The sequence below is a fragment of the Chiloscyllium plagiosum genome, chromosome 38 (genome assembly GCF_004010195.1).
Source record: "Chiloscyllium plagiosum isolate BGI_BamShark_2017 chromosome 38, ASM401019v2, whole genome shotgun sequence".
In the NCBI taxonomy this organism is placed as follows: domain Eukaryota; kingdom Metazoa; phylum Chordata; class Chondrichthyes; order Orectolobiformes; family Hemiscylliidae; genus Chiloscyllium; species Chiloscyllium plagiosum.
The window spans coordinates 21,899,202-21,926,499 of record NC_057747.1 but is presented as its reverse complement, the minus strand read 5'-3'; the positions used below and the strand labels follow the sequence as shown (position 1 = coordinate 21,926,499).

Sequence of the window (27,298 nt, the reverse complement as noted above, 5' to 3'; positions counted from 1 at the left end):
GAATTGAGGCCCAACCCACTCAACCTCACCATCCCCAGGATTATCCCAGTGAACCTCCAACGTCAGTGAGCATATTATTCCTTAGAGAAGGGGATGTAACTGTTCACAGTATTCCAGCTGTGGCCTCACTACTGCTCTGTATAGAATCATCACAGTGTGGAAGCAGGCCATTTGGCCCATTGAGTCCACACGGACCCTCCTGAACAGCATCCCAACCCAGCCCCATCCCATCCCTATAACCCTGCATTTCCCATGGCTAACCCACCCGGCCTACACATCGCCCAGACCCTATGGGCAATTTACCACAGTTTGAGATGATTTTCGATTTCCCTGATCTATTCCCTTTGAAAATAAAAGGTCATCACTCCATCTATTACCTGCTGAATTTGGGGAATTGATGGGCACTATTTATTGTGATTTCTGAAGGAGGATCTGCTGGTATTTCAATCGGGTCACCTCTGAGAGACTCCAATCAGCACAGGCCTGACCTACTGTACCTTTCCCCATCAGTTAACCCCTTCACTCCCAGGATCAGACAGCCTCCCAAGTCAATGGAAAAAATGGGCTCTGCTGTGCGGAGGGGGGGGGGGGGGGGGGAGAGGCAAAGACAGCGGCTGCTGGACCCCAAAGGGTTAACAAAAGAAGTTGTGGGGGGGTGGGGGGGGATGTTGCGTTGATACTCACAGCTCTCCCGCGTGTGGAAGATGTCCAGGCTGTTCTGGAAATTGCCAGCAACACAGGTTCCCTGCAGCATCAGCCATCACAGCAACAGCTCAGTCACTGCAAGACCTACTGGATCTCCAGGTTTTACCCCCCCCCCCAGCTCCCCCTACCTCCCCCTGGGGGGGTGTTGGGGGAGGGAGGGGGAAGAGACAAGTCTCCTCCTCTTGAGGTCTCCAAATCTGGGTTTACCAGGGGAGTGAGCTGCTGACATCGTTACAACGAACCTCCAGCTTTCTGTCTGTGTGTCTCTCCTTCAGTCCAGGCTGCTGCCCAGCAGCATGAGGCGCTGGGGGCTGGCTTCGGATCCGGACTCTCATGCTTTCTTTCTTTTTTTTTGGGTTAAAATAAAAACCCCGTGACCTTGAAATCCTTCAGATTCCCGAGTGCCTTCGCCCCTCACAGTTGATCAGAGACCTCCCTCTGGAGCCCTCGGAGTTGAGAGAGCAGACCGGCATGTATTTTCTGTCTGTCTCTCTCTCTCTCCCAGATTGCCTCCTAGTTATATTTACTCTCTCTCTCTCTCTCTCATTTCAGCCTCTCTTTCAGTCTGCACCGGAGCTGATATCGCTGCTTCACTGAGCCTCCTTCTTGTAATAGTTACTCCTCCCTCCTGCCATGTCCTCTTGTCCAGGGAGCTCCTCAAATCCAAATACTGGGGCTACCCTCCTTAGTCTTTCCAAGGTAACTCGCTCCTTACAGTAATAGGTAAGTGGACCCTGCACCAATCTGGTTTTGCAACCCCCCCCCCCCCCCCACAAACACACACACACACCTACACCTGTCACCTTTCTCCTCTCTCTGTCAACATTTCCCTTTTTAATCAGATCTTCTGAGCAAAACTTCCTCCCCCGCCTCACTCCACTTGTACCTCCCAGACTGTCAAGAAATCATCCCTCCTGTCAATTCTTTTATCGCAAAAAATATAAATTATTGGTTACAAAGAAAAAAACTTGTGTCTACATTCACAGGTATCAAAGTTGTTCTGTCTGGTCTGTGCTGATCAAGAAAAACAAATATTGGAATTGGACATTCTCTGCAGTTCCAGAGACATTTCTTATTCAGGCAGGACATGTTGAACCAACAAAAGGGTCTTTAAGTTGCTCATTCTCAATCCTGCTGTAATCTCCCCTTCAGGCTGAAGAACAGGCTATATAAATCTCTCCTCTCTCTCTCTCTCTCTCCCCTTCCCCCACTCTAGTGTGACCTCGCCCAATCATTCAGCTATAATACTTCTGATCTCTCATATGATCCTGACAGAACGTGCAGTTGTTCCAAGACCTGGGAGCGACGAGAGAGAGTGATAATCTCATTGCTGGATAGATTCACTGCAGCAGATTGGGACTCAGACTGAGCCGCTGGGCATTTGAGGACTGTGCTTATGTTCCAACCTAGACCCCCACTGTAGTCCAGTACAGCACAGGAGGAGGTCACTCAGCCCATCAAGATCCTTAAGTAGAGAATCCAATTAGTCCCACTTCCCATTAGTTCAGTTGGCTGGATGGCTGTTTAGTGGTGCCATCAGGGTGGGCTCAATTCCCATCACTGACTGAGGTAACCCTGAAGGACTCTCCCTTACAACCTCAGCCCTCGCCTGAGGAACAGTAACCCTCAGTTACTGTTAAACTGCCACCAAATGAGAGAGCAGCCTCTGTGGTTTGCTTGGACAATGAGACTTTATTTTTAACCTGACTCTTTGCCCCTCAAAACTGACAGACGGAAGTTTTTAGTTTAAAATGTTCTGCCACGCTGCAACACGACAGTCTTGTCCTACACCGCAATACTCAGTAGCAGCAGTGTGTACCACCTACAAGATACACTGCAGAAATTCACCAAAGATCCTCACACTGCGCCTTCCAAACCCATGACCACTACCATCTAGAAGGACAGGGCACCAGATACATGGGAACACCACCCCCTGCAAGTTCCCCTCCGAGCCACTCACCATCCTGACTTGGAATATATCGCCGTCCCTTCACTGAGTTGAAATCCTGGAAATTCCCTCCCTAGAGGCATTGTGGGTCAACCCACAGCAGATGGACTGCAGTGGATTTAAGGCGGCAACTCACTCCCACCTTCTCAAGGGGCAACTAGGGACAGGGCAATAAATGCTGGGCCCAGCCAGTGCCACCCACATCCCACAGAGTAAATTTAAAAAAATACTTTTGGAATGGTGTTGATGAGATGTTGGCATCACTGCAAGGCCAGTATTTGTTGCCCATCCCTAAATACCCTTGAACCATGTGACTTGATAGGGCCTTTTCACAAGGCACTTGAGCCTCAAGCACGTTGTCTGCCAGTCTGGAGTCACATGTACAATCACATGGCGATGGTTGATTTCCTTCTGTCAAGTACATTAGGGAGCCAAATAACATCTATAAAATATTGCAGATGCTGGGAATCAGAAATAAAAGCAGAAAGTGCTGGAGAAACACAAAAGGTCTGGCAGAGTCTGTGGCCAGAGGAACAGAGTTTCCATTTCAAGTCTAGCACCATGTTCAATTCGAAAGAGGCCGTATTGGACTCGAACTGTTAACTCTAATCCCCTCTCCGCTGACCCTGCCAGACCTGCTCGTGTTTCTCCAGCACTTTCTGTTCTCATTAGTGAGCTGAATGGCAATCATCACGGAGATTAGATTCCAGATTTTATGAACTGATTTTAAATTTCTCCAGCTGCTGTGCCTTCTGTGCTGCTCTGGTCTACATGCTCCCACAGAATTAACGTGGATTCGTAGTTCAGCGATATAACCACTTAGGCATCATCTCTCAGTCCCCTCATGCAGGAAAATGCCACCTGTCTCTTGACACCAGTAAGCCCAAGATCTGTGAGCTGGGGAGCAATTATCAGCGTTTTACCAAATGCTTCACCTATTTGGAATGTCACATACCTTTAACCTGCAAATAGCAAATCATTAACCAGCGTTTGCAGAACACATTCCACAGAAGGGGGCCTTGGATGATTTTGTCCTTGCAACCAAAATGATTTTGAGCCCTTGTGAGTGATTTCAAAAAGATATACTTGTTTTACTTAGTCATAGACATGTACAGCATGGAAACAGACCCTTCGGTCCAACCCTTCCATGCCGACTAGATATCCCAATCCAATCTTGTCTAACAATAATTTATGTGTAGGTTATTTTGGAAGGGGGTCAGTTGGTTGGACAGCTGGTTTGTGATGCCGAGTGATGCCAGTAGCGTGGGTTCGATTCCCGCACCAGCTGAGGTTACCATGAAGGACTGTCCTTCTCAACCTCTCCCCTTGCCTGAGGTGTGGTGACCCTCAGGTTAAATCACCACCTGTCGCCTCTCTCTCTCATGAGAGAGCAGCCCCGCAGTCTGGTAACTTATAGCAACTTTAACTTTTACTGTGAAAGGTTTTAAGAGTCAAGTGTTCAAGTCCTGATTTTAGGTAAATGTGCCCAGCAAGAATGAGTTACCCATTCACAGGATGTTACACCATGCACAGAGTCTCATTAGAACAGGAAAATACAGACAACAATCAATATCCCAGGGATAGGGGAGGGAGAGGCAGGCTGCTTTTCTTGGCTGTTTATCGTGGGGTTTTTTTTTAAAAAAGGGTTTCCTTTTCCGATAGGGCTGTGTACTGTTAGGGCTTAGGTTTTCAAAGACGTCACTTTCAAATTCCTAAGCAGACAGCGCTAACATAAGTTAGACGCTCATTGCCTTAATCAGCTGCACAAACATTGGAAGGCCCATGTCAATGTGCAATTTTAATTCCGATCCCCCATGAAAACATAGGAGTTGCGCTTTTGGAACATAGGAACAAGAGGAGGCCATTCAGCCCCTTGAGCCGGCTCCGCTGTTTTATACGATTATAAGGCTGATTAAGCACTTCACTGACTTTTACCCAAACTACCCCCATAACCACTGGTAATCCGAAACCTATCAATCTCTACCTTAACCAGACTCAAAGGCTGACCTTCCACAACCCTCTGTTGTAGAGAATGCCAAAAGTTCACAACAGCTTGATTAAAATAATTGCTCCTCATCTCAGTCCTAAATGGTTTGAAAGCTCTTGACTTTAAGTTGTGTCCCTGGTTCCAGACTCCCCCCAGCCAGGAGAAACAGCTTACCTGCATCGACTGTGCCTATCCCCTTAATGTGTTTCAAGGACACCATAAGAAATTAGAACAGGAGTAGATTCCTGATGAAGGGCTTTTGCCCGAAACATCAATTTTCCTGCTCCTCGGATGCTGCCTGAACTGCTGTGCTTTTCCAGCACCACGAATCCAGAATCTGGTTTCCAGCATCTGCAGTCATTGTTTTTACCCATTTGGCCTATTGAGCCTGCTCCACCATTCAATAAGGTCGTGGCCAATCCAATGCTCCTCACATTCACTTTCCTGCCCTTTCCCATAACCCTCGATTCCTCAGCATGATCGAGGATCGATCTATAGATCATTTCTCATGCTTTGAAGTTATGGAGAATACAGGCCCAGTTCACCCAGTCTTTCCTCATGCGAAAGTCCCGCTATCCCAGGAACAAGTCTGATGACCCTTCATTGACCTGTCTCTATGGAAATAAAGGTCCCTGCTGAATAAGGAGATAAAAACTGTACGCACGTCTCCATGTTTGGGCAGCATCTGCATAAAGTACCACATCCAGTAAAGCTGGTACTGCATGCACAATGACACCAAAGTACTGGTCTCCTACAGGTGCCATAACTATTATGACCGACACCATGGTCAGTGCTACAGACCTCATAACTAGTACTGGTGTCACAACCAGTATTACGAGTGGCATAACCAGTATTACTGGTACCATTCCCACAATGACTGGCTTGCAAATTATACTGGTACACTGGCGCTCAAATACCATTGTATATTAGATTTCCACCTGTGCCAATATTACTATTTTTATTCCTCTTGGTGATGGTTCTATGAACCCACCTGCTCTTGACAGGCAGATCACGGTTAAAATTTGGGCCTAAACTAGGAGATTGGAATCACCACTACGTCAAGCTAGTTGGGCCAACCAATTGGGTTTTGCATGGAAAACCGGGAGTTCCCGGATTCATTTTGTGCACCAGTTTTTCCAAGAGCAGGAACCTGTCAGTCATGTGACTGCATTCAGAACCTAGGGCCTGAACAACTACCCAGAGGGATAAACCACCAACACATAACCATCAATAGGTGGGAATGAATCTACCTGGTCCTGCTGGAGCTCTATTTTGAAGTGTACTATGTCTGACTGACTTTCCTTCTGGACATTTCAGACACTGAAATGTTCAAATCCCACCCTATCAATTTGAGAATTGGAATTCAATTTTAAAAACAAACTAAACTAGACAAAAAGCAATAAAAGAGACATGACAAAGCTGTCAGACCAGTTAAGACCCAGTGTATTGCCCTTTAGTGAAAGAAACCTGTAGTTGGCACCCTCTCAGGCCTGTATACATGCCAATGCCAATACAGTTCACTCTCACCTTAAATGACGTCTTCACTTGTAAATAGAAGTAGTCACAATAGTCCCTGCAGACCAGAGGGGCTGCTCTCTCATTAGAGAGACACAACTGATGGGGAGTTTACCCTGAGGGTCACCATACCTTAGGCAAGGGGAGAGGTTGAGAAGGTGGAACCTTCATGGTGGACCTGGTGAAGAGCTGTTAATGAAATGGATATCTGTTGAGCAAAAGAGCTAGGGCACAGGATAGTACCGCCAGCAACAGCTGTGAAGAGGGAAATATTTTATACTTAGGGGTCACTTTTTCACAACTGAAAATAAGAGAAGTTTTTTTCTCTCTGAGAGAGAGAGTTGTAAGGTTCTATCACCACTTTGACAGCAAGACTAGGAATAGCTAATAAATGCCAGCCATGCTCACATCCTGACAATTGACTTGTTTTAAGTAAAACTGGCACTGCATGCACAACGACACCAAAGTACTGGTCTCCTACGGGTGCCATAACTATTACGACCAGCAACAATTACTGGTGCCACAACCAGTATTACAAGTGGCACAACCTGTATTACTGGCTTTACAGACTTGAGAATTATACTGGTACACTGGCACACAAATACCATTGTGTATTAGATTTCATCATTAAATGCCAGCCTTCTTAAATTATACTCACAACTCACCAGGCTGGAATCTGATCTCAAGGATACTAGTATAAGACCCACTACTGAAATGAACACCATTCACTACACAAAGTGTACATTTTGAGCAACAAAAATGATTATTAAGACCATAGATCATAGGAGCAGAAGTAGACCATTCAATCCACTGTGTCCAGTCCACCATTCAATAAGATGATGGAGGACTATGGCAAATTTACCTTTATTTAATTTACTACACCACTTACCTGCCTTTTCCTCATAACAGTCAAAACTCTTCCTGATTAAAAGCAGCACGATAAATTGAAGTGAACAGATGTCTTTATTTCTTTACTCTTTTATGGACTGTGGACATCACTGACAAGGCCAGCATTCGTTATCTGTCCCTAACTGCCCTCCAACCGAGTGGTCACTTCCAGAGGGGCAACTAGGAGTCAACTCTGTTGTTGTGTCACCACAGTCTTACCAGACCATAGGGGCTGCTCTGTCATTAGAGACGGAAGCAACTGGTGGTGATTTAATCCGAGGATCACCAGACCTCAGGTGAGGGAAGAGGTTGAGAAGGAGAGTCCTTCATGGTAACCTCAAACCAGTGATGGGAATTGAACCCACGCTGTTGGCATCACACTGTTCTGTAAACCAACCATCCAACCAACTGACCTTAACCGATTCCCTCAGGGGTCAACTGCTTGGTCCTGACAAAATAGGTGTGGAAAGGATGCTTCCTCTCAGAGAGGATGAGGGGACACAGTTTTAAAATTAGGCATCATCCTTTGAGAACAGAGAAAAAAAAAGGGGGAAATTCTTTTTCTTAGAGAGTTGAGCGAAATTGGAACTCTCAGACTGAAAAGATTGTGGGAGGGGAATCATTGAACATCCTCAAGGCAGGGGTAGATTGATTTTGTGCTGGACAAGAACGTAAGGTCATCAGGGAGATTAGATGGGAATGTAGAATTCAAAACCATTAACAAATCAGCCATGGTTTTACTCATTGGCAGAGCTGACTTGAGGGGTTTACTTCCACTTCCAATTCATACGTATATATACTGCGGTGGTCTGGGATTACATGTAGGCCAGACCAAGCAGTTCCTTACAGTTCCCCATGGCTAGTCCACCTAGCCTGCATATCCCTGGACACTATGGGCAATTTACCATAGCCAGTCTATCTGGCCTGTACATCTTTGGACAGTGGGAGGAAACTGGACCACCCAGAGGAAATCCACGCAGACACAGGGAGAATGTGCAAACTCCTCACAGACAGTCACCCAAAGGTAGAATCGAATCCGTTACCCTGGCACTGTGAGGCAGTAGTGCTAACCACTGAACCACCATGGTGCCCCAAATGCTGCCTGAGCTGCTGAGATTTCCTGGCAATTTCAATTTCGGTCCCAGAGCTTTTGCCTTGTTCTAGTCGAGGGATATTACCACTAAGGCACCATCTCTCCCAACACAGATAGAAGTTAATAATAAATAAGGGTACACAATTACACAGGCCATCATTAAAGTGAATACAATAACTATAATTTGGTCATAAGACATTTGCTGTTATCTCAAACTTAGTTAAATGTTGCACAACAATGAAAGGCATTGATAACATTAAAAGCAATGTAAAATTCAACAGAGGTACATTGTGAAGGGACCTGGTGAAAAGTTGTTAATGAAATGGATACCAGTTGAGCAAACAGAGGTGGGGCACCAGGGAATATCACCAGCAAGAACCAGAAAGACAGAACAGATTCAAGTTTAGAGGACTCCTTTTCAGGACAGAGATTAAGAGGTTTAATCCTCTGAGAGGGTTGTGAGAATTTGGAACTATCTGCCTCAGATGGCAGTGGAGGTGGTATCATTGAATATTTTGAGACCAAGCGAGAGAGAGAGAGAGAGAGAGAGACAGAGAGAGAGAGGGAGACAGAGAGAGAGAGGGAGAGAAAGAGAGAGAGAGAAAGCAAGCATGAGAGAGACAGAGTTAACGTTTCAAATCCAACGACCCTTCTTCATAAGTATTCTTAACTCTGCTTTTTCTCTCCACTCAGTTCAGGTCTCCCTCTGGGGCTCATGTGCAAAATAACAAGGGCAGGTTGCTTTGTTGCCAGTGTGATAGTCAATCCAGTAATCTCAATGTCAAGGTATTGGTGATGAATCCCTGAGTGGTGGGGTGGAATCACTGAGAATGGATCAGGAAATCTCTCAGATATTAATGTACCTCCAATGTGACTCCCCTGCCACAAGAGAATCTTCTGGCAGGCACCAGTGGCCCTGATAAAATGCCAAAAATGATTGGCAAGTCAGTTGGGCCCAGTACTAATACAACAACTACTACAACAACTTGTGTTTTTATAGCACCTCTGATATTGTAAAGTGACCCAAGGCCTTTCACAGGAACTTGATCAAACTGAGAGAGAATCTGGGGAGACGGGGTTCCTGCGGACAGAGCCAGCAACGGAGAAGCGATGGAAGTCAGGGACACGCAGGAGCCCAGTGCTGGAGAGGCACAACCTCAGAAGGTTATTGGGCCTGAGGAAGCGGGGGTGGAGGGAGGTTATGCGAGGCCATGAAGGGATTTTGAACATTTAGTGTTCAAAATGGACAGTGGGAGGAACCTGGAGCATCCAGAGGAGACCCAGGTGGACACGGGGAGAATGTACAAACTCTGCTGCATTGAGCCTAGAGTGACACAAATGAGCCATCCCAGTCTAAGATGAACTCTGAACCCAACAACGTGCCAAATTTGAAGAGGTTTGTGGCCTACCTTGAGGAATACTCTGACTTTGGTTCATCGTCTCCGATTTCAAGCGCTCTTTTGAGCAGGTTGCCCTCCGCATAGAGCTGGCACCTGGTGAGAGTGTTCTCAGATTTACTGTAGCCCACCATCGGACTGACCCCCAGCTTCCTCTCCGCTCTGGTTGCCTTGCACCCGGGGCTGTCTGGCCAATCAGAGGCCTTGGCTGAATTTGTGCGACACTCGCCATCAGCACTTGACCACTCCTCCTCAATCAGCCGGGCGTTCTCTTTAATCTGGACCTGGATTTCGGAAGTCAGGCTTGGAAAGTCAAAGGTGAAATAATTCCCCTGGTTCCTGCTGGGAGAAGGCAGGGTTTCCACGGAGTCCAGGCTGGTGTAAGAGGTGCCTTTGTCACGGTGGGACTCCAGGATCGATTCAAATTGCTTGCTGAAGGTGTCAGTGCCTTCTTCAGACAGGCTCCGTTCAATAGGAATTGTAGCAACCGGTGGAAGCAGATTCTTTACCTCTACCTCCGGTGACCTGCAGGTGGAGAACCCGAATACAATAAAATAGCATGAGCAGAATTATACACAACATTATGGAGACCATATCAAGAATTGGGGGAATGGTTTCTTCAATAAGAGAGTTAGTTGCATTGAAGTCAAGAGTGCGGCGCTGGAAAAGCACAGCAGGTCAGGCAGCATCCGAGGAGCAGGAGAGTCGACATTTCAGGCCAGAGCTCATCATCAGGAATGAGGCTGGGAGCCTCGGGGGGTGGAGAGATCTTTTGCCTGATTCTCCTGCTCCTCGGATGCTGCCTGACCTGCCGTGCTTTTCCAGCACCACTCTCTAGACTCTAATCTCCAGCATCTGCAGTCCTCATTTTCATCTTATTTGCAGTGAAGGAAGTTCTCATGAAGATTTGCTCAGCTGACTCCGGGTAAAGTGGTTTATCTTGTGAAGAATGCAAGAACCAGAAGCGGGAGTAGGCCATTCAGCCCATCAAACCTGCTCCACCATTCAATACAATCATTGTTGATCTCACCTCAGCATCAACACCACTTTCCTACCTACTCTCCATAACCCAGAAGTGATGGAGGCTGGTACAATTACAACATTAAAAAGGCATCTGGATGGGTATATGAATAGGAAGGGTTTAGAGGGAAATGGGCCAAGTGCTGGCAAATAGGACCAGATTAATTAAGGATATCTAGTCGGCATGGATGAATTGGACCAAAGGGTCTGCTTCTGTGCCTCCCCTTTATCCTAAAACTGTAATGTTTTGTTTTAAATTGCCTCACGGAGGGGGTGGGGAGAAACATCCTCTCTACATCTACTTTGTCAATCCTCTTTAGCACTGTATCGACCGGAATTAGATCGCCTCTCATTCGTCCAAACTCTGGAGAGAGAGTACAGGCCTAAAATATTCAACTCTGCTCATAAGACAAGCTTCTCATCGCTGGGATTAATCTAGCAAACCCAGCAGGCAAGGCTGAGTGGGTTGGGCCCACACTCATTGAAGTCTGGAAGAACAGGGGGTGATTGTATAGAAATATTTTAAGAATCCCTGGACAGTGTAAGTGCTGGGAGGACATTTTCCTGGTGGAAGAAACCAAAACAGAGACACAGTTTCAAAGTAAAGTGCCTTCCATTGAAGGTGGAGATAAGAAAGAAGCAGTAGCAGTGACTAATCAGTCAGCCTCTTGAATAGCATGTGCTCTGCATTGTGCACATGGAAGCCACTTTTATTTTAAATTTCACACACACACACACACACACACACATACACACACACACACACACAGAGTTCGGTTTTGAACAGTAGCATATCAAGAATACAAACAAACATTGGAGTTTGACTCTATCCAAACAAACCAAAAGCATCTTTTACTTGAACCAGACTATATCTATATGCATTTGAGGCACCAGGAGGGTCTATTAACTGCACAGACCCTCATTTGCCTTCAGCAGAAAGACCTCAGACAGTAGTCTTTCCCCACCGCGCCCTCACGGCAGCTGCCCCAACCTTTACTGCATCCCTCAGCATGTAGTCCCGCACCTCGGAATGTGCCAGTCTGTGACACTTATTCAAGGTGAACCCCTTGCTCTGAAGACCAACAGGTTTCGGGTACACAGAGACCCTTGAGGTCTGCGCAGAAGGGAAGACAATGAAAGGAAATACTGCTCTCAAGCCTGCCCCAATGTCCCATAAGCTCATGATGGTCTGCCCCAATGTTCCATAAGCTCATAATGGCCTGCCCCAATGTTCCATAAGCTCATGATGGTCTGCCCCAATGTTCCATAAGCTCAAGATGGTCTGACCCAATGTCCCATAAGCTCATGGTGGTCTGCCCCAATGTCCCATAAGCTCATGGTGGCCTGCCCCAATGTTCCATTAGCTCATGATGGTCTGCCCCAATGTTCCATAAGCTCATGATGGTCTGCCCCAATGTTCCATATGCTCAAGATGGTCTTACCCAATGTCCCATAAGCTCATGATGGTCTGCCCCAATGTTCCATATGCTCAAGATGGTCTGACCCAATGTCCCATATGCTCAACATGGTCTTACCCAATGTCCCATAAGCTCATGGTGGCCTGCCCCAATGTCCCATAAGCTCATGGTGGTCTGCCCCAATGTCCCATAAGCTCAAGATGGTCTTACCCAATGTCCCATAAGCTCATGATGGTCTGCTCCAATGTGCCATAAGCTCATGGTGGTCTGCTCCAGGCTTGAATGTCACTTTCATGCCAGCTCCTCTGGCTCTCAACTATTTCAAAAATCCGTCTACCTTCTCTTTCAGTGATCTAGCCTTCACAACACGCTGGGGTAGAGAACTCCAGAAATAATCTCTGGCAGAAGAAATTCCTTTGCATCTCAGTTTTAAATGAGTGCCCTTCGTTCGAGATTCCCTGACTAATGGACTTGCCTTCTCAACCTTGAGAGATAAGAAGATTTGTTTTCCTTTTCAGAGGGTTATTAATATTTGGAATTTCGTCGAGGCTGAGTTGGATCTACTTTTAATCTACAAGGGAGTGAAAGATTATAGGACAGGCAACAAAACGGGAGTCAAGAAGTAAAATGAAGTAAGGTGGTCCGAATGACCAACTCGTACTTCTAACGTTCTGATACACCACTGCAGGAGGCCATTCAGCCCACTGCATCTACTCTGGTCGTTGGAAAGAGCACATAAAATTAATCCCACTCCCCTAGCACTTTGTCCACATTTCTGCTTTTTTTTTGTCCAAACACTCTTGGTAAAGTTTCTCTTCAATCTGCTCACACCACCCTTTCAGGTGCTGCTTCCCCGATCAATGGCAAAGAGAAAATTAAAGATATTCTCATTAGCCTCCTTCTGGACCCTCTGCTAATCGTCTTAAACTATTGTCCCTCTGGTTACTGACTCACCTCCTGCCTGTGAGAATTCTTTCGAAATCCTTCATGGTTTTGGAAATCTCACATGTGACACCTTCAACAACTCTCAGTAAGTGAATTGAATTAGTTTTATCGTCACATAAAGCCATAAAGACGTGCAGCACGGAAACGATCCATCTCGTCCATGCCGACCAGATACCCTAACCTAATCTGGTCCCATTTCCCAGCACTTGGCCCATACTCCTCCAAACCCTTCCTATTCATATACCCATCCAAATGCCTCTTAAATGTTTCAATTGTACCAGTGCCCACCACTTCCTCTGGCAGCTCATTCCATACACGTACCACCCTCTGTGTGAAAAAGTTGATCCTTAGGTCTCTTTAATATCTTTCCCCTCTCACCCTAAACCTATGCCCTCTAGTTCTGGACTCCCCCATACATGTACTCAAATGAATACAGTAAAATGTTCACAGTCGTCACATTGCAGTGCCATCCGAGGTACAAAAGATACCCAGGTACAGATCAAATTCTAAGGAAACAGAAAAAAGAGAGAAATAAAGAAATAAGTGCACCAAAGAAAGACTAAGAAAGCTTTTCACCAATGGTATAGTTGCATTGGCTGGTCAGGAATCTTTAGTTTTTTCTCTTTTTCTTAAAAATTCAGTTGTCACAATTTTAGACATATAAGCAACATCATTGGCCATGCAACTTGCAGGAATCACAGTTAAGTTTTTCTGTAGCTGGGCTGTGGAAAGAGGCAGCAGGGTAAGTAGGTGTAACACAAAGGAACAACAGCAGGGGGAGTGCTAAGTCCAGGCAAAGAGCTGACAAAAAGTCTAGATTAGAGTGGTGCTGGAAAAGCACAGCAGGTCAGGCAGCACCCGAGGAACAGGAACATTGACGTTTCAGGCAAAAGCCCTTGTTTTTACCTAAAGAGCTGACAAAGGCAAGACTTGAGATCCTGAATATTGGAAATACAAATAGAAAATGCTGGAAAAAATATCCAAAGCTTCTGTGGAGAGAAAAACATAAGGATGAAACAGCAATAGGAGAGAATCACTTAAAGATGGAAAGATAGCACCTTTCAAACTCATTGCCGCTTACGTCTAGAAGGACAAGGGCAGCAGGTACATGGGAACACCACCCCCTGCAAGCTCCCCGCCAGTCACTCACCATCCTGACTTGGAAATATATTGCTGTTCCTTCACTTTCGCCAGGTCAAAACCCTGGAACTCCCTCCCTCAGGGCAGTGTGTGTTAACCTGCAGCACACAGCCTGGGTCCAGAAGCCACCACATGCTCAAGGGCAAGTAGGGATCAGGCAATAAATACTGGCCCAGCCAGTTTAGCCCGATGCCCCAACAGTAAATATAATTTGCTTTTGAAGAAAAAGAGAGAAGGTGAGACAAGGGGAATAGAGTGCTGGACTAAAAAGAATAAGAAATCCACCCTGAAGTTATGAACAAGACAGATCAAGGATGTTACTAAAAGATTTTCCATGTGTAAGATCATGTTCACAGAGCTCATAGATGGACTTATAGAGTCCTGGAGATGTACAGCACCGAAACAACTCATCCAACTCATCCATGCCGACCAGATATCCTAAATTAATCTAGTTCCATTTGCCAACATTTGGCCCATATCTCCCTCAGCCTCCAACGTTCCAGGGAAAACAGCCCTAATCTATTCAAACTCTCCGTATAGTTCAAATCCTCCAACCCTGGCAACATTCTTGTAGATCTTTTTTGAACCCTTTCAGGTTTCACAACTGCCTTCCAATAGGAGGGAGACCAGAATTGCACACAGTTATTCCAAAAGTGGCCTAACCAATGTCCTGTACAGCTGCAATATGACATCTCACTCCTATATTCAATACACTGACCAATAAAGACAAGCATACTAAACGCCTTTTTGACTATCCTGTCTACCTGCGACTCCACTTTCAAGGAACTATGAATCTGCACTCCAAGGTTGCACTTCGGCAACACTTCCCAGGGCCTTACCATTAAGTGTGCAAGTCCTGCCCTGATTTGTCTTTCCAAAATGCAGCACCTCACATTTATCTAAATTAAACTCCATTTGCCACTCCTCAGCCCATTGGCCCATCTGATCACAGTCCTGTTGTAATCTGAGGTGACCTGCTTCACTGTCCACTACACCTCCAATTTTGGTGTCATCTGCAAACTTACCTCCTATATTCACATCCAAATCATTTATATAATGACAAAAAGCAATGGAACCAGCACTGATCCTAGCGACACACCATTGGTCACAGGTCTACAGTCAGAAAAGCAACCCTCCACCATCATCCCCTACCTTCGAGCCAACCTGATGAGCTGAAATCCATCAAACTATGAGAAACAGGAGGAGTAGGCCATTCAGCTCCCCCAAGCCACTCCGCACTTCAATAAGATCAAGGCTGATCATACAGTGATCTCAACTCCATCTTCACACCTTCCCCGGTGACCTTTGACTCCCTTGTTGATCAAGATCTGATGGGTGAATATATTCAATGACCCAGACTTCACACAATATATAAAAGAGAATTCTGCTTGCAACCTTCAGAGAAGAAACTTCTTTGTACCTTGTGGATTGAAAGCCTTTGTTGCATGGAATTGATTAGCTCAGTTGGTTGGACAGCTGGTTTGTGATGCACAGTGATACCAACAGCATGGGTTTATCTCTTGCACCAGTTGAGGTTACTTCTCAACCTCTCCCCTCACCTGTAGCGTGGTGACCCTCCAGTTAAACCAGCGTTGGTCATCTCACTCTGAGTCAGACTCTAACCTCACACTTTTAATGCATTGTTTAGATGTTACTTTTTTAAATATAAAACCTTAAGTCACATCAGGAATGTGACTTGAAAGAAGTTCTGGAATTGATATTTTAATGAATCGAAACCTGCAACCCATTCCAAAGGATGAAAGACTGAACAGCAATCTAGATTTGTTCAATACATCACAGTTGTGTGACACTATGATCTTTTGCTATAAATTCTGTGTCCTGTGACCCTGCTCCACTAGCTACCTGACAGAAGAGCAGTGCTCTGAAAGCTTCTACTTCCAAATAAACCTGTTGGACTTTAACCTGGCATTGTGAGATTTTTAACTTTATTCACCCCAGTCCAACACCGGCACCTCGATATCATGGACATCATTAAAGACCTCTCCTGCTCCAGAAATGCTCGCTTCCATCCTCTTCCGTCAGGCGAAAGATACAGAAGCTTGAACACATACACCAGCAAGTTCAAGAACAGCTTCTTCCCTGATGTTATTAGGCTGTTGAACGGACCTCTCTAATTTCAAATTGAGTGTTGATCTTGCTTTGTGCACCTCCTATGCAGCTGTAACCTTTTATGCCTTGCTCTGTCTAAGCGCCCTATGACCTCCGTGTCCTTGTATGTTATGATCTGCCTGTGCTGTTTGCAAAACAAAACTTTTCACTGTACTTAGGTACATATTACAACAAGAAATCAAATCAAATGTGTCATTCTTTTAACACGTACAAAGTTTGTGTCAGACCAAACAAACGCGTTTACATCCCTTCGGTATCTCATATGTTTCAATAAGATTGTCTCTCAAACAGTCAAACCCCAAAGAATATATCAGCAACCTGCTCCATTGTTCCTGATCAGATAACACCTTCATTCTTGGAATCAGAGTTGAGTGAACTATTTCCAACGCAGTTTATAGCCCTTGTTAAGTAAAGAATTCAAAAACCATACACGGTCTCTGCCCTGGTAACACTTTGTATCATTAAGTCATATCTGGTTGGTTATCTGTTAATAGCTGCACTGAAACAGACTCCCAGCTCAGTAAACAACAAAAGGCAGACCCGACTTGTTAGCAGCTATAATACGTGGTACACGTTAACTCTATTGTTGGAGCAGGGAACTGCCGCCCATCAAGAAATAACTGAAACCCTCATCGCGAACTTTCTGGTAAATTGTTTGGATCACTCACGCCACTCACAGGTTAGTGTGTTAACAGGATGCCCAGAACATAGGGCACTCCTGTGGAATGCCTTGGGTATTTCAATGCATTAACGGTGTCATACAAATGCAAGCTGTTTTTGTTGGAACTAGGTCCTTTAAAACGTTACACCTGCAACACTAACAAAACAATTAAGTATTTTACTGGAACACTTGTAATTCTTCAACAGGCTGTTCGTGAGGCAATCATGCTCCACTTCAGTAACTCTATTTACTGCGAGGGATGGGGTCACCATCATAAAAAGTAATTCCAGTTAGTAACTCCTGAAGGGTCTGCTGAGGACAGAAATAAATACAGAAAACCCTGGAGAAACTCAGCAGGTCTGGCAGCATCTGTGGAGAGAGAGGGAGAAAAAGTTAATATTTTGAGTTCAATATGATTCTTCTTCAGATCTCTTTGTGCTGAAGAGGAGCCATATTGGACTTGAATCGTTAACTGATCTCCCTCCCTCTCCAGAGATGCTGTCAGACCTACTGAGTTTCTCCAGCATTTTGTTTTTACTTTAGATTCCCCAGATTCTGCAGTGTTCTGCTTTCAATTTTCAATGGTAGTTACTTCAGCCCATCATGTTACACTTCGGAAATCTCTTCTTAACTCCTTCCCGTCTTATAAAAGCCTTCCCAAAAATCTACATCAACCTAACTTTCAGACATCGCTCAACTCCTTAACTTTTTAGACTCTTGTCCAATTAGTCCCATTCTGATGGGGTTCTTTCGTAAAAAAAGGTACAACTTGCTAACGTACGTTCACTATTCAACAATCCAATTAGATTGGAGTCTAAAACATAGGTGACCACTGGTTTTAGGTTAGCACTGTGCAGTAAATGGACACAGGGGTTATGCTGCAGTTATACAAATCCTGTTGTGGTTCTGTTCGCCGAGCTGGGAATTTGTGTTGCAGACGTTTCGTTCCCCTGTCTAGGTGACATCCTCAGCGCTTGGGAGCTGAAGCGCTTCTGTGTTGTTTCCTCCGGCATTTATAGTGGTTTAATAAACAGGGGATGAAACGTGTGCAACACAAATTCCCAGCTCGGCGAACAGAACCACAACAACGAGCACCCGAGCTACAAATCTTCTCACAAACTTTATATAAAACCCTGGTTAGACTCCAATTGGAGTACTGTGACCACACCTAAGGAAGGATATCACGTCAGGCAGCATCTGAGGAGCAGGAGAATCGGCAATTCCTGATGAAGGGCTTATGCCAAGAATGTTGATTCTCCTGCTCCTCGGATGCTGCCTGACCTGTTGTACTTTTCCAGCACCACACTCTCGACTCTGATCTCCAGCATCTGCAGTCCTCACTTTCTCCTTTGGAGGAATATGTTAGATTTGGCAAGAAGCTCAATGCAGCTTTACTAGAATGATACCTGGACTTCAAGGGTTAAGTTATTTGGAGAGATTATACAAATTCGGCCTGTTTCCTCGAGAACTTCGAAGGTCAAGCAGTGATCTGATCGAAGCCTTCAAACTATTAACAGGAAAAGACAGGGTAGAGATAGATAAACTATTTCCACAGGTTGGAAATTCTAGAACTAGAAGGTATCACATCTGAGAGTTAGGGTCAGACTGTTCAGGAGACGGTAGGAAGCACATCTACACACAAAGGGTGGCATTTTCAATTTTACTCATTCACGGGATGTTAACATCACTGCCCAGGCCAGAATTTAATGCCCAGCCCTAACTGCCCAGATTGCTGTGATTCTGAAATCAAGTATAGGCCAGACCAGGTAAGAATGACAGATTTCCTTCCTTGGAGGAGATTATTGAACCAGATGGTTTTTTTCCCACAATTGACAACAGTTTCATGATCAAAAGTAGACTCTTAATCCCAGACTTATTAAATTGAATTTAAATTTCACCAGCTACCACTGCAGGATTTAAACCTGTTTTCCTAAACATTCGCTGAGTTTCTGGATTAACAGTCTCGCGATAATTCCACTAGGTCAGGTAGAGATTTGGATCTCCCTTCCACAAGTGGCAGTCAATGCTAGCTCAGTCGTTAGCTTTAAATGTAAGATGGATAAATTTTTTGTCAAGCAAAAATATTAAGGGAGATGGGCCACAGATCAAACCTGATCTTATTCAATGGCAGAACAGACTTGAGGGACTACTCCTGGTCTTTTGTTCATTCTGCAGTGCAGTATTTAGCATTTGATGTCCCACGGAACAATATACATAAACAGCTGGCATGATGCTATTGCCTTTTTAATGCGTGTAACATCTGTATTTTTGGAGGAATCACCTAGCTCATTATTACCTCAGAGCCATGTGATAATAACTAGGTTCATGTACAATGGTCCTATTGAACAGCACGCTTACAAAAGGAGCCATCTGATACTCTGACCTTGGTATTTCATTGCTGATAATAATTATTAACTTCGGAGGTGAACTCCGTAGTTCTGCTTAGCTGCTTTAGAAGGTATGATGACCAAGTTTTCATGTGACACCAAAATAGGATTGATTCCAGAGGTTGAAGGGTTTGTCTTGAGATTGAGCAGTTTAGGCCAATCCCCTCTGTAGTTCAGATAGATGACAGGGGGGCTATAAGATGCAAAAAGGAGACTGACAAAGTAGGCATAGAGAGGATGTTTCCTCTTGTGGGGCAGTCTAGAATGAGAGGTCATAGTTTTAAAACAAGAGACAGCAGATTTAATACAGAGATGAGAAGGAATTACTTTTCTCAAAGGGTCAGGATTCTGTCGAATTCACTCCCCCAGAGTATGGGGACACTGAATAAATTTAAGGAGGAGATAATTTAATTAGTAACGGTCGAAGGGTTACGGAGACCAGGCGGGAGAGTGGAGTTGAGACCAAGATGAGATTAGTCACGATCGTATCAAACGGTGGGACAGGTTCGAGGGGTTGAATTGCCTACTCCTGCTCCCAGTTCTTGTGTTACTAAGTCCCGGTTGTGGACCGGGACTTGAACCTTCAGACTTAGAGCAGGTTGTCTGCAACTGAACAGGCCACTTGCCCAAAGCTGAATATCCAAGGTGCTGTGAGATTGATGGTGATTTGAACACAATCTGCTGAACTGGAGTCAGGCACATTAACATTTTGTCACAGACTCGGTCAGTCTCTCCCTATATGTGTTCAAGCTACTTAATCAATCAGTAACCTCTACCTAACATTAACACTCTGTTGCTGCTGGGGAGGAGGGCTGCCATGATATAAAGCTGTCGTGAAGAAGGTTCACTGGGCTTGAAATGTTAACTCTGTTTTCTCTCCACGGATACTGCTCGACCTGCTGGGTTTTTTCCAAACTTCCTGTTTTTGTTTCATGGTACAAACTGATTCCAGTTGCTAACTCCAGAAGCATCTGTTGTTGGCAGATATGGATACGGAGGAGGCTGGAGAAACTGAGCAGGTCGAGCAGCATCAGTGGAGAGCGAGAAAATTAAAATTAACGTTTTCCGTCTGATCTGGCTGTCGTTTATTCAAAACTGATTACCTCTCGTCAGCAGCAGAGGACAGTTCGGAGAACACATCATCCTCAGCAGCTTTGGATTGATCTTCCCTGCACACCTCATGATTCCCAGTGGTCTGGTCTCGACCAAAGCCTCTCGAAGGGACGGGATGGTCCATTTGAACAGAATCAAGTGCTGAATTCATGGGGTGAGTAAGCTCTTGCCCGTCTGAACTGGTTATATTGTAATCTCTCATGACCTCATCTAGGTTGGTTTCCTGGTAGTGTCTGATAGGCACAGCATCCAGATCAGTCTCCGAGTACTTCATCGCTCGCAGTTGGTCTCTTGCTTTGTAATCGGTGGAAGTCCCATTCGACAAAGGTGCACTTTTCAGATCATTAATGACCTTGGCGGAGCCTTGACTGAGCGCGCTCAGTTTTGCATTGAGAGATCCATTGGCCGAGGCTCCCTGGTCCTTGCTCTCTGCTATCTCCCTGGTTGTGTTGTTGTCTGGATTCACTGGTGCCTGCCAGGTTTTAGAGTCACCTGCAAAGCAGACAACAGATCATTAGGAACCGAATGACCACCAAGTTCAGTGCAGGAGGCAGGAACTGACTGCACTAACCCCAAAATAACCCATTTCAGTTTGTACAGGATACACTTCCAAAGCGGATATCATTCGAACACATCAGCGCTTGTAGAAGTCCACAGAGTCTAGCAACCGGTAAGCACATTCACATAGGTCCTTCAAAGACTGCAAGTGAGCAATTTGCCACCCCTACATGTGGCTATAGCCATGGAGGGAGTGCTTGTGGAGCAACCTAGGAATCCTTCCATTGCACAGAAGATACGGTATGAAAGTAGGCCATACAGCCCACATAGGGTGTGCTGAGGAGTGTGGCACTGGAAAAGCACAGCCGGTCAGGCAGCATCCAAGGAGCAGGAGAGTTGACGTTTCGGGCATAAGCCCTTCATTAGGTGGTGCCTGACCAGCTGTGCTTTTTCCAGTGCCACACTTTTCAACTCTGACTCTCTAGCATCTGCAGTTCCCACTTTCTCCCACTCAGGCTCTGCTAGCACTTATACTTCACACATATAGGAAAAATGTTGTTAAACTTGAAAGGGTGCAGAAAAGATTTACAGGGATGTTGCCAGTGTCAGAGGGTTATAGGTTGAGGCTGAACAGGCTTTTCTCCCTAGAGCGAGGGCTGAGGGGTGACCTATAGAACTTTAAAAAATCGTGAGGGACATGGATAAGGTGAATAGCCAAGGTGTATCCTCCGGGATAGGGATGTCCAACGCTAGAGGGCATAGGTTTAAGGTGAGAGGAAAAAGATTTAAAAAGGACTTTTTTCACACAGAGGGTGGTACGTGTATGGAATGAGCTGCCAGAGGAAGTGGTGGAGACTGGTCCAATTACAACATTTAAAAGGCACCTGGGTGGGTACATGAATAAGAAGGGTTTAAGGGATAGGGCCAAGTGCTGGTCAGCATAGACTGGTTGTTTCCATGCTGTACATCTCTATGGCAAACTTGAGAGGGGAAAAAACAGGTTTAAAAAAAAACTTGCGCTTGAAATAGAGCTTATTGGTCATATTGGATTTTTGTTTGGAAACAGACAAGATGGGACAGATGTCCAAATTGTCAGTTTTACTGATCTTTTTTTCCTTCCACATCTATCTACACCCATCTACACTACTCCCCACTTAATACATCACTGTAGTAATACACCTGACCCTACATTACTTCAGCCCTGCCCGACAGATGTAAACAGGAATGTCTGAGGACATCCTTGTGGGTCTGCTCCTGGGGCCTGGCCATACTCCTTGAAGCTTGCTTATCTATGTCATATACGCCAGTATAGATGTTGTGGTTTACCTTTATCCTCTGGGATCTGTGGCTCCAACGTTCCATAAAAGAACTCTCGTCTGGCTTTCGCAATCCTCTGAGCACGCTCAGAGTGTTCTCCGACCAACATACAAGCCTCAACCTTAAAAATAAAACAATAAAAAGCTGTACTTTTTGAACCAAAAAGTTGCTTTAAATTTCAAAGGTAGAGTCTGGGCCCCCGATTTAACTGCGGAAATCAGAGTTTCTTCCTGAAACCGCATTAATACAGGCGAACTCTCCAGTTGGTTTATTGTATCTAGCCCATTGTGAGAAGCCAGAAACCAATTCAATATAATGGATTTGTATCGTTCAGCCAAAAGGACACGGTATGGCATCGTGCAGTTTCACCTTACCCAGTTTCATATTCAACAACAGCTTCTTGCATTTTGTAGCACCTTTAACATGGTCCAAACGAAATTCCCAAGGCACTTCATGGAAACATTACGAAAGACAAGAAGAACTAAATTCCGGTCACCAAAGCAAAGCATGCAACTGAAACAAAAATACAGCTTGCTGGAAAAGCTCAGCAGGTCTGGCAGCATCTGTGGAGAGAAATCAGAGTTCAAGTTTCGGGTGGAGGGACCCTTCCTCAGAACTGAAGTAACTTCAAAGCACTGACATGTATCTTTTCTGTACCCTGTCTGTCGAAAGTGAAGTGCCGAGAATTGGAAATATACTCCAGCATTTTCTAACATTCATCATAACTTCTGTGCTTTCACATTCCATGCCTCGGACTGTAAACCTTACTCCCCTCTTTAACCCCCTCTCCCAGCCGACACTGGCAGTTTCAATGATCTGTGCACAATCATCCCTAAGTATCTGTTTACGAGAGCCCTTTTAGAATTATGTTCTTGATTATATATCTTTCCTCCCCTCATTCCTTCGAATACAATGAATGACTTTACAGTTCTCTGCTTTAAATTTCATCTGCCACTCGTCTGCCCAGACTTAGCCCACTTGATGTTTATCACTGCCCTCCTCACAGTTAGCAATATTGCCAAGTTCGCTGCCATCTGCAAATTTTGAAGATGCATCCTTGATATCCAGGTCTAACTCATTTGCTTAGTTCAAGAAATGAAGGATTGACGATATCTTCCTCTGCACAAAATACTTACCCCTGCTCTCTGTTCCTCAGCCAACTTTGGATCCAGGCCAGCACTTTCTCAATTATTTTGCAGGCTTTCCCTACTCTGCTGATACAGACTAAATGTAGGTTTTGCAGAAATGCCATTTTTAAAACTAAAAAAGAGCAAGCTGAAATAGCCCTCAATAACCACCTCATTTAAAATGTCACAAACCTGCAGCAAATTGTGAAATACATGAAAACAAGAAATGCTAGAGAAACTCAGCAGGTCAGGTAGCAACTGTGGAGAGAAAGCAGAGTGTGGGTTTTGAGTCCAGTGACCCTTCTTCAGAACAGGAGTCCAGGTCATTGGGCTCAGAATGTTAACTCTGCTTTCTCTACCCAGATGCTGCCAGGTCTGCTGAAATTCTCCATCAATTTTGAGTTTTGTACATGATCTCAGTCACCCACTTTGTTTCATTAAAGTTTTTTGTTTTATTACAGCACGTTGTGAAATTGAACTCAACAAGGTAAAATGTGGCAGTTTATCAAATTGTTAACACTCATTTCAGGTGGACAGTGTTTAGAGTCAGAGTCATAGAGATGTACAGTATGGAAACAGACCCTTCGGTCCAACTCATCCATGCTGACCAGATATCCTAACCTAATCCAGTCCCATTTATCAATGCTTGGCCCACATCCCTCCAAATCCTTCCTATTCATACACCCATCCAGATGCCTTTTAAATGTTGCAATTGTACCAGCCTCCACCACTTCCTCTGGCAGATCATTCCATACACGTACCACCCTCTGTGTGAAAAAGTTGCCACTTAGGTCTCTTTTATATCTTTCCCCTCTCAGCCTAAACCTATGCCCTCTAGTTCTGGACTCCCCCACTTCAGGGAAAAGACTTTATTTGTTTATCCTTTCCATGCCCCTCATGATTTTATAAACCTCAAAAGGTCACCCCTCAGCCTCCGACGCTCCAAGGAAAACAGCACCAGCTTATTCAGCCTCTCCCCATAGCATAAATCCTCCAACCCTGGCAACATCCTTGTAAATCTTTTCTGAACCCTACAAGTTTCACAACATCCTTCCGATAGGAAGGAGCCAAGAATTGCATGCAATATTCCAACAGTGGCCTAACCAATGTCCTGTACAGCCGCAACATGACCTCCCAACTCCTATACTCAATACGCTAACCAATAAAGGAAATAACAAATACCTTATATTTGACAAAGTTTACAAATCAGTTAACTAACACAAAATAGGCAGATAAAGTATTGTGTACAAAATAGTTTTTGGATGATTTTGAGAGGTATCTCAGAGGATCAAAGAGAGCGTTTATAATCATCACCTTCTTCTTACCGAAATCCAATTAACTTACAGAACAATTCAAAGAAAGCATAGTTGATGAATGTTTTCAAAACAAAAAAAATCCTGAGCAATGTTTACCAACCGTACAAATATCAGAGAGGAGTATTGTGTCAACTATTATGTCAAAGATTCACAATAAATTAGACTGCCGACATCTTATTACAAACCTTGTGTTGAGTAACTAGGTTTGTCATTTGAGAAATGCAAACGATGAAATCTTTACTTTTCTCTCATTATTTGCAAATGATCTCATTGCCGTTTGTGGAATTTTACTGAATGTTGTGGTTCTGACATTAAGAAACTTCAAAACAGTCTTTCGCCAGGAGGTTTAGGGAGCTCCAACACTAACACTCTGCTGAACCGAATGTTACATTGTACTTTGCTACAGCTAAAACAGGTCCTCCCAGACAGGAGTGCAGGTGATGATGACAGGTCTGCAAATACTGAGAATATGCATAGGAATTTCTGGGCAGCTTTTCCCACTCCAGCCCTTTGGTATAACTGTACCTTTGGCAGGACACATCTGAACATTTCTGGCAGCAGTGGTAATATCACTTACACAAGCAATTCAGAACCCCAGGGTAATGTTCTGGGGATATGGGTTCAAATCCCACCATGGTAGATGATTCCCCAATCAAGCTGATACTCAGCCCCAGGTTGACACAAAGCATGGACTAGGTTTCTGTACTTAACAAGGATAACAAGTCATTAAACTCCAGCTATGGCAAACAGTCATATGTCCAGTTCTGGCTACCCACATGTCCAGTTCTGGCCACCCACATGTCCAGTTCTGGCCACCCACTTATAGGAAGGATATTATTAAGCTGGAGAGGGTTCAGAAGAGATTTACCAGGATGTTGTCAGGTACGGAACGTTTGAGTTATAAAGAAATGCTGGATAGACTGGGACCTTTATCACTGGAGCATAGGAGGTTAAGGAATGACATTATAGAATTTTATAAAAAAATGAGGGGTATAGATGGGGTTAATGGTTGTTGTCTTTTCCCAAGGATGGGGGATTTCAAGACTAAGGGGCACATTTATGATGCAAGAGGAGAGAGATTTAAAAAAGACATGAGGGGCAACCTTTTTTACACAGAGCGTGGTTCATGTGTGGAATGAACTGCCAGAGGAAGTGGTTATGTGGGTACAATTACAACATTTAAGGGATATTTTCATAAGTAGATGAATAGGAAAGGTTTGGAGGGATATGGGCCAGGAGCAGGCAGGTGGGACTAGTTTAGTTTGGGATTAGGTTCAGATTGAAGGAGGTTCAGATTGGTTGGATCACAGTGTCTGTTTCCATGCTGTATGGCTCTACGACTACAAATTAAAATTCAATTCCCCTTATAAACATTTTGTAATGATTCTTGTGCTGGTTAGAACATTGCTTCTCAATCATCCTTCCTTAGATGTTTTTGCTAGTTTGCAAAACACCAAGGGTGGCTGGTTCACTTCTAAAAGAGTTCTAAAAAGGTGATAAAAAGCTTATTAATTCAACATCACAGGTTAAAGCAAAAGGAAAGATAAAGTGGTTTTCTTCAGATTTAAAGTGGTTTACTGCAGCGAAGGGAGGGAGAGAGCGTGCCTGGCTGGTGAGACCTGGTGGTTTCTCTCAATTAAATCAATGTCTCGCTCTGGTGTGCTTATTCACCATATGCTGCCTCTGATCTCTCGTTCTCACCCACTGTTGTCAGGTACCTGAGAAACAATTGCACAGTTGCTGACAGACAAAAGACTCTTATCATTGATAACTAGTCACTAATCCATAGAGCAATCAACTTCATGTTACTAAACAAAGCTCTATCTGGATACAGAACTCCTCAGCCATAAATTGCCTGCACCCTAACCTACAATTATCACTTGGTCAAGGTGCTGTTTAAACAACACTTGCCATGAGATTCAGGATACTTGCTTTTCGAAGCATGCATCAATCCTGGCAAAACACTGGTTTTAAGAACAATTCTTTCTCATATCAGCACACAATTTCAAAAGGCATAAAATAAAAAGACACATTCTTTTCCTCTATTTTGTCGCCTTGTTCCAATGTCATGGTTTCCTGATCCTTCTAGCATTATCAGATTTCAAAATCTTCAAATCATAGGACCTTTGAGCTTTTGCCTGCTATCTGAAAGCAATTCAACATCACAGGTTAAAGCAAAATGAAAGATAAAGAGGTTTTCTTCAGATTTAAAGCGGTTTACTGCAGAGAAGGGAGGGAGAGAGCGTGCCTGGCTGGTGAGACCTGGTGGTTTCTCTCAATTAAATCAATGTCTCGCTCTGCTGTGCTTATTCACCATCTGCTGCCTCTGATCTCTCGTTCTCACCCACTACATTTACTATAAACCGACGACTCCCACAGCTACCTAGACTACACCTCCTCCCACCCTGCCCCCTGTAAAAACGCCATCCCATATTCCCAAGTCCTTCATCTCCGCCACATCTGCTCCCAGGAGGACCAGTTCCAAAACCGTACAATCCAGATGGCCTCCTTCTTCAAGGACTGCAATTTCCCCCCAGACGTGGTCGACAATGCCCTCCACCACATCTCTTCCACTTCCCGCTCCTCCGCCCTTGAGCCCCGCCCCTCCAACCGCCACCAGGACAGAACCCCACTGGTCCTCACCTACCACTCCACCAACCTCCATGTACAACGTATCATCCGCCGTCATTTTC

General features: G+C 44.7%; 1 protein-coding gene across 1 annotated transcript in view; it reads right to left on the bottom strand.

The window, feature by feature from the left end:
• The window catches only part of LOC122541902 (PH and SEC7 domain-containing protein 1-like), a 169,900-nt gene that overhangs the window by 98,595 nt on the left and 44,007 nt on the right, over positions 1-27,298 (bottom strand). Inside the window, 3 exon segments of the mRNA XM_043679086.1 lie at positions 9,546-10,058; positions 20,338-20,839; positions 22,172-22,283. Of these exon segments, the coding sequence (XP_043535021.1) occupies positions 9,546-10,058; positions 20,338-20,839; positions 22,172-22,283 (1,127 nt within the window).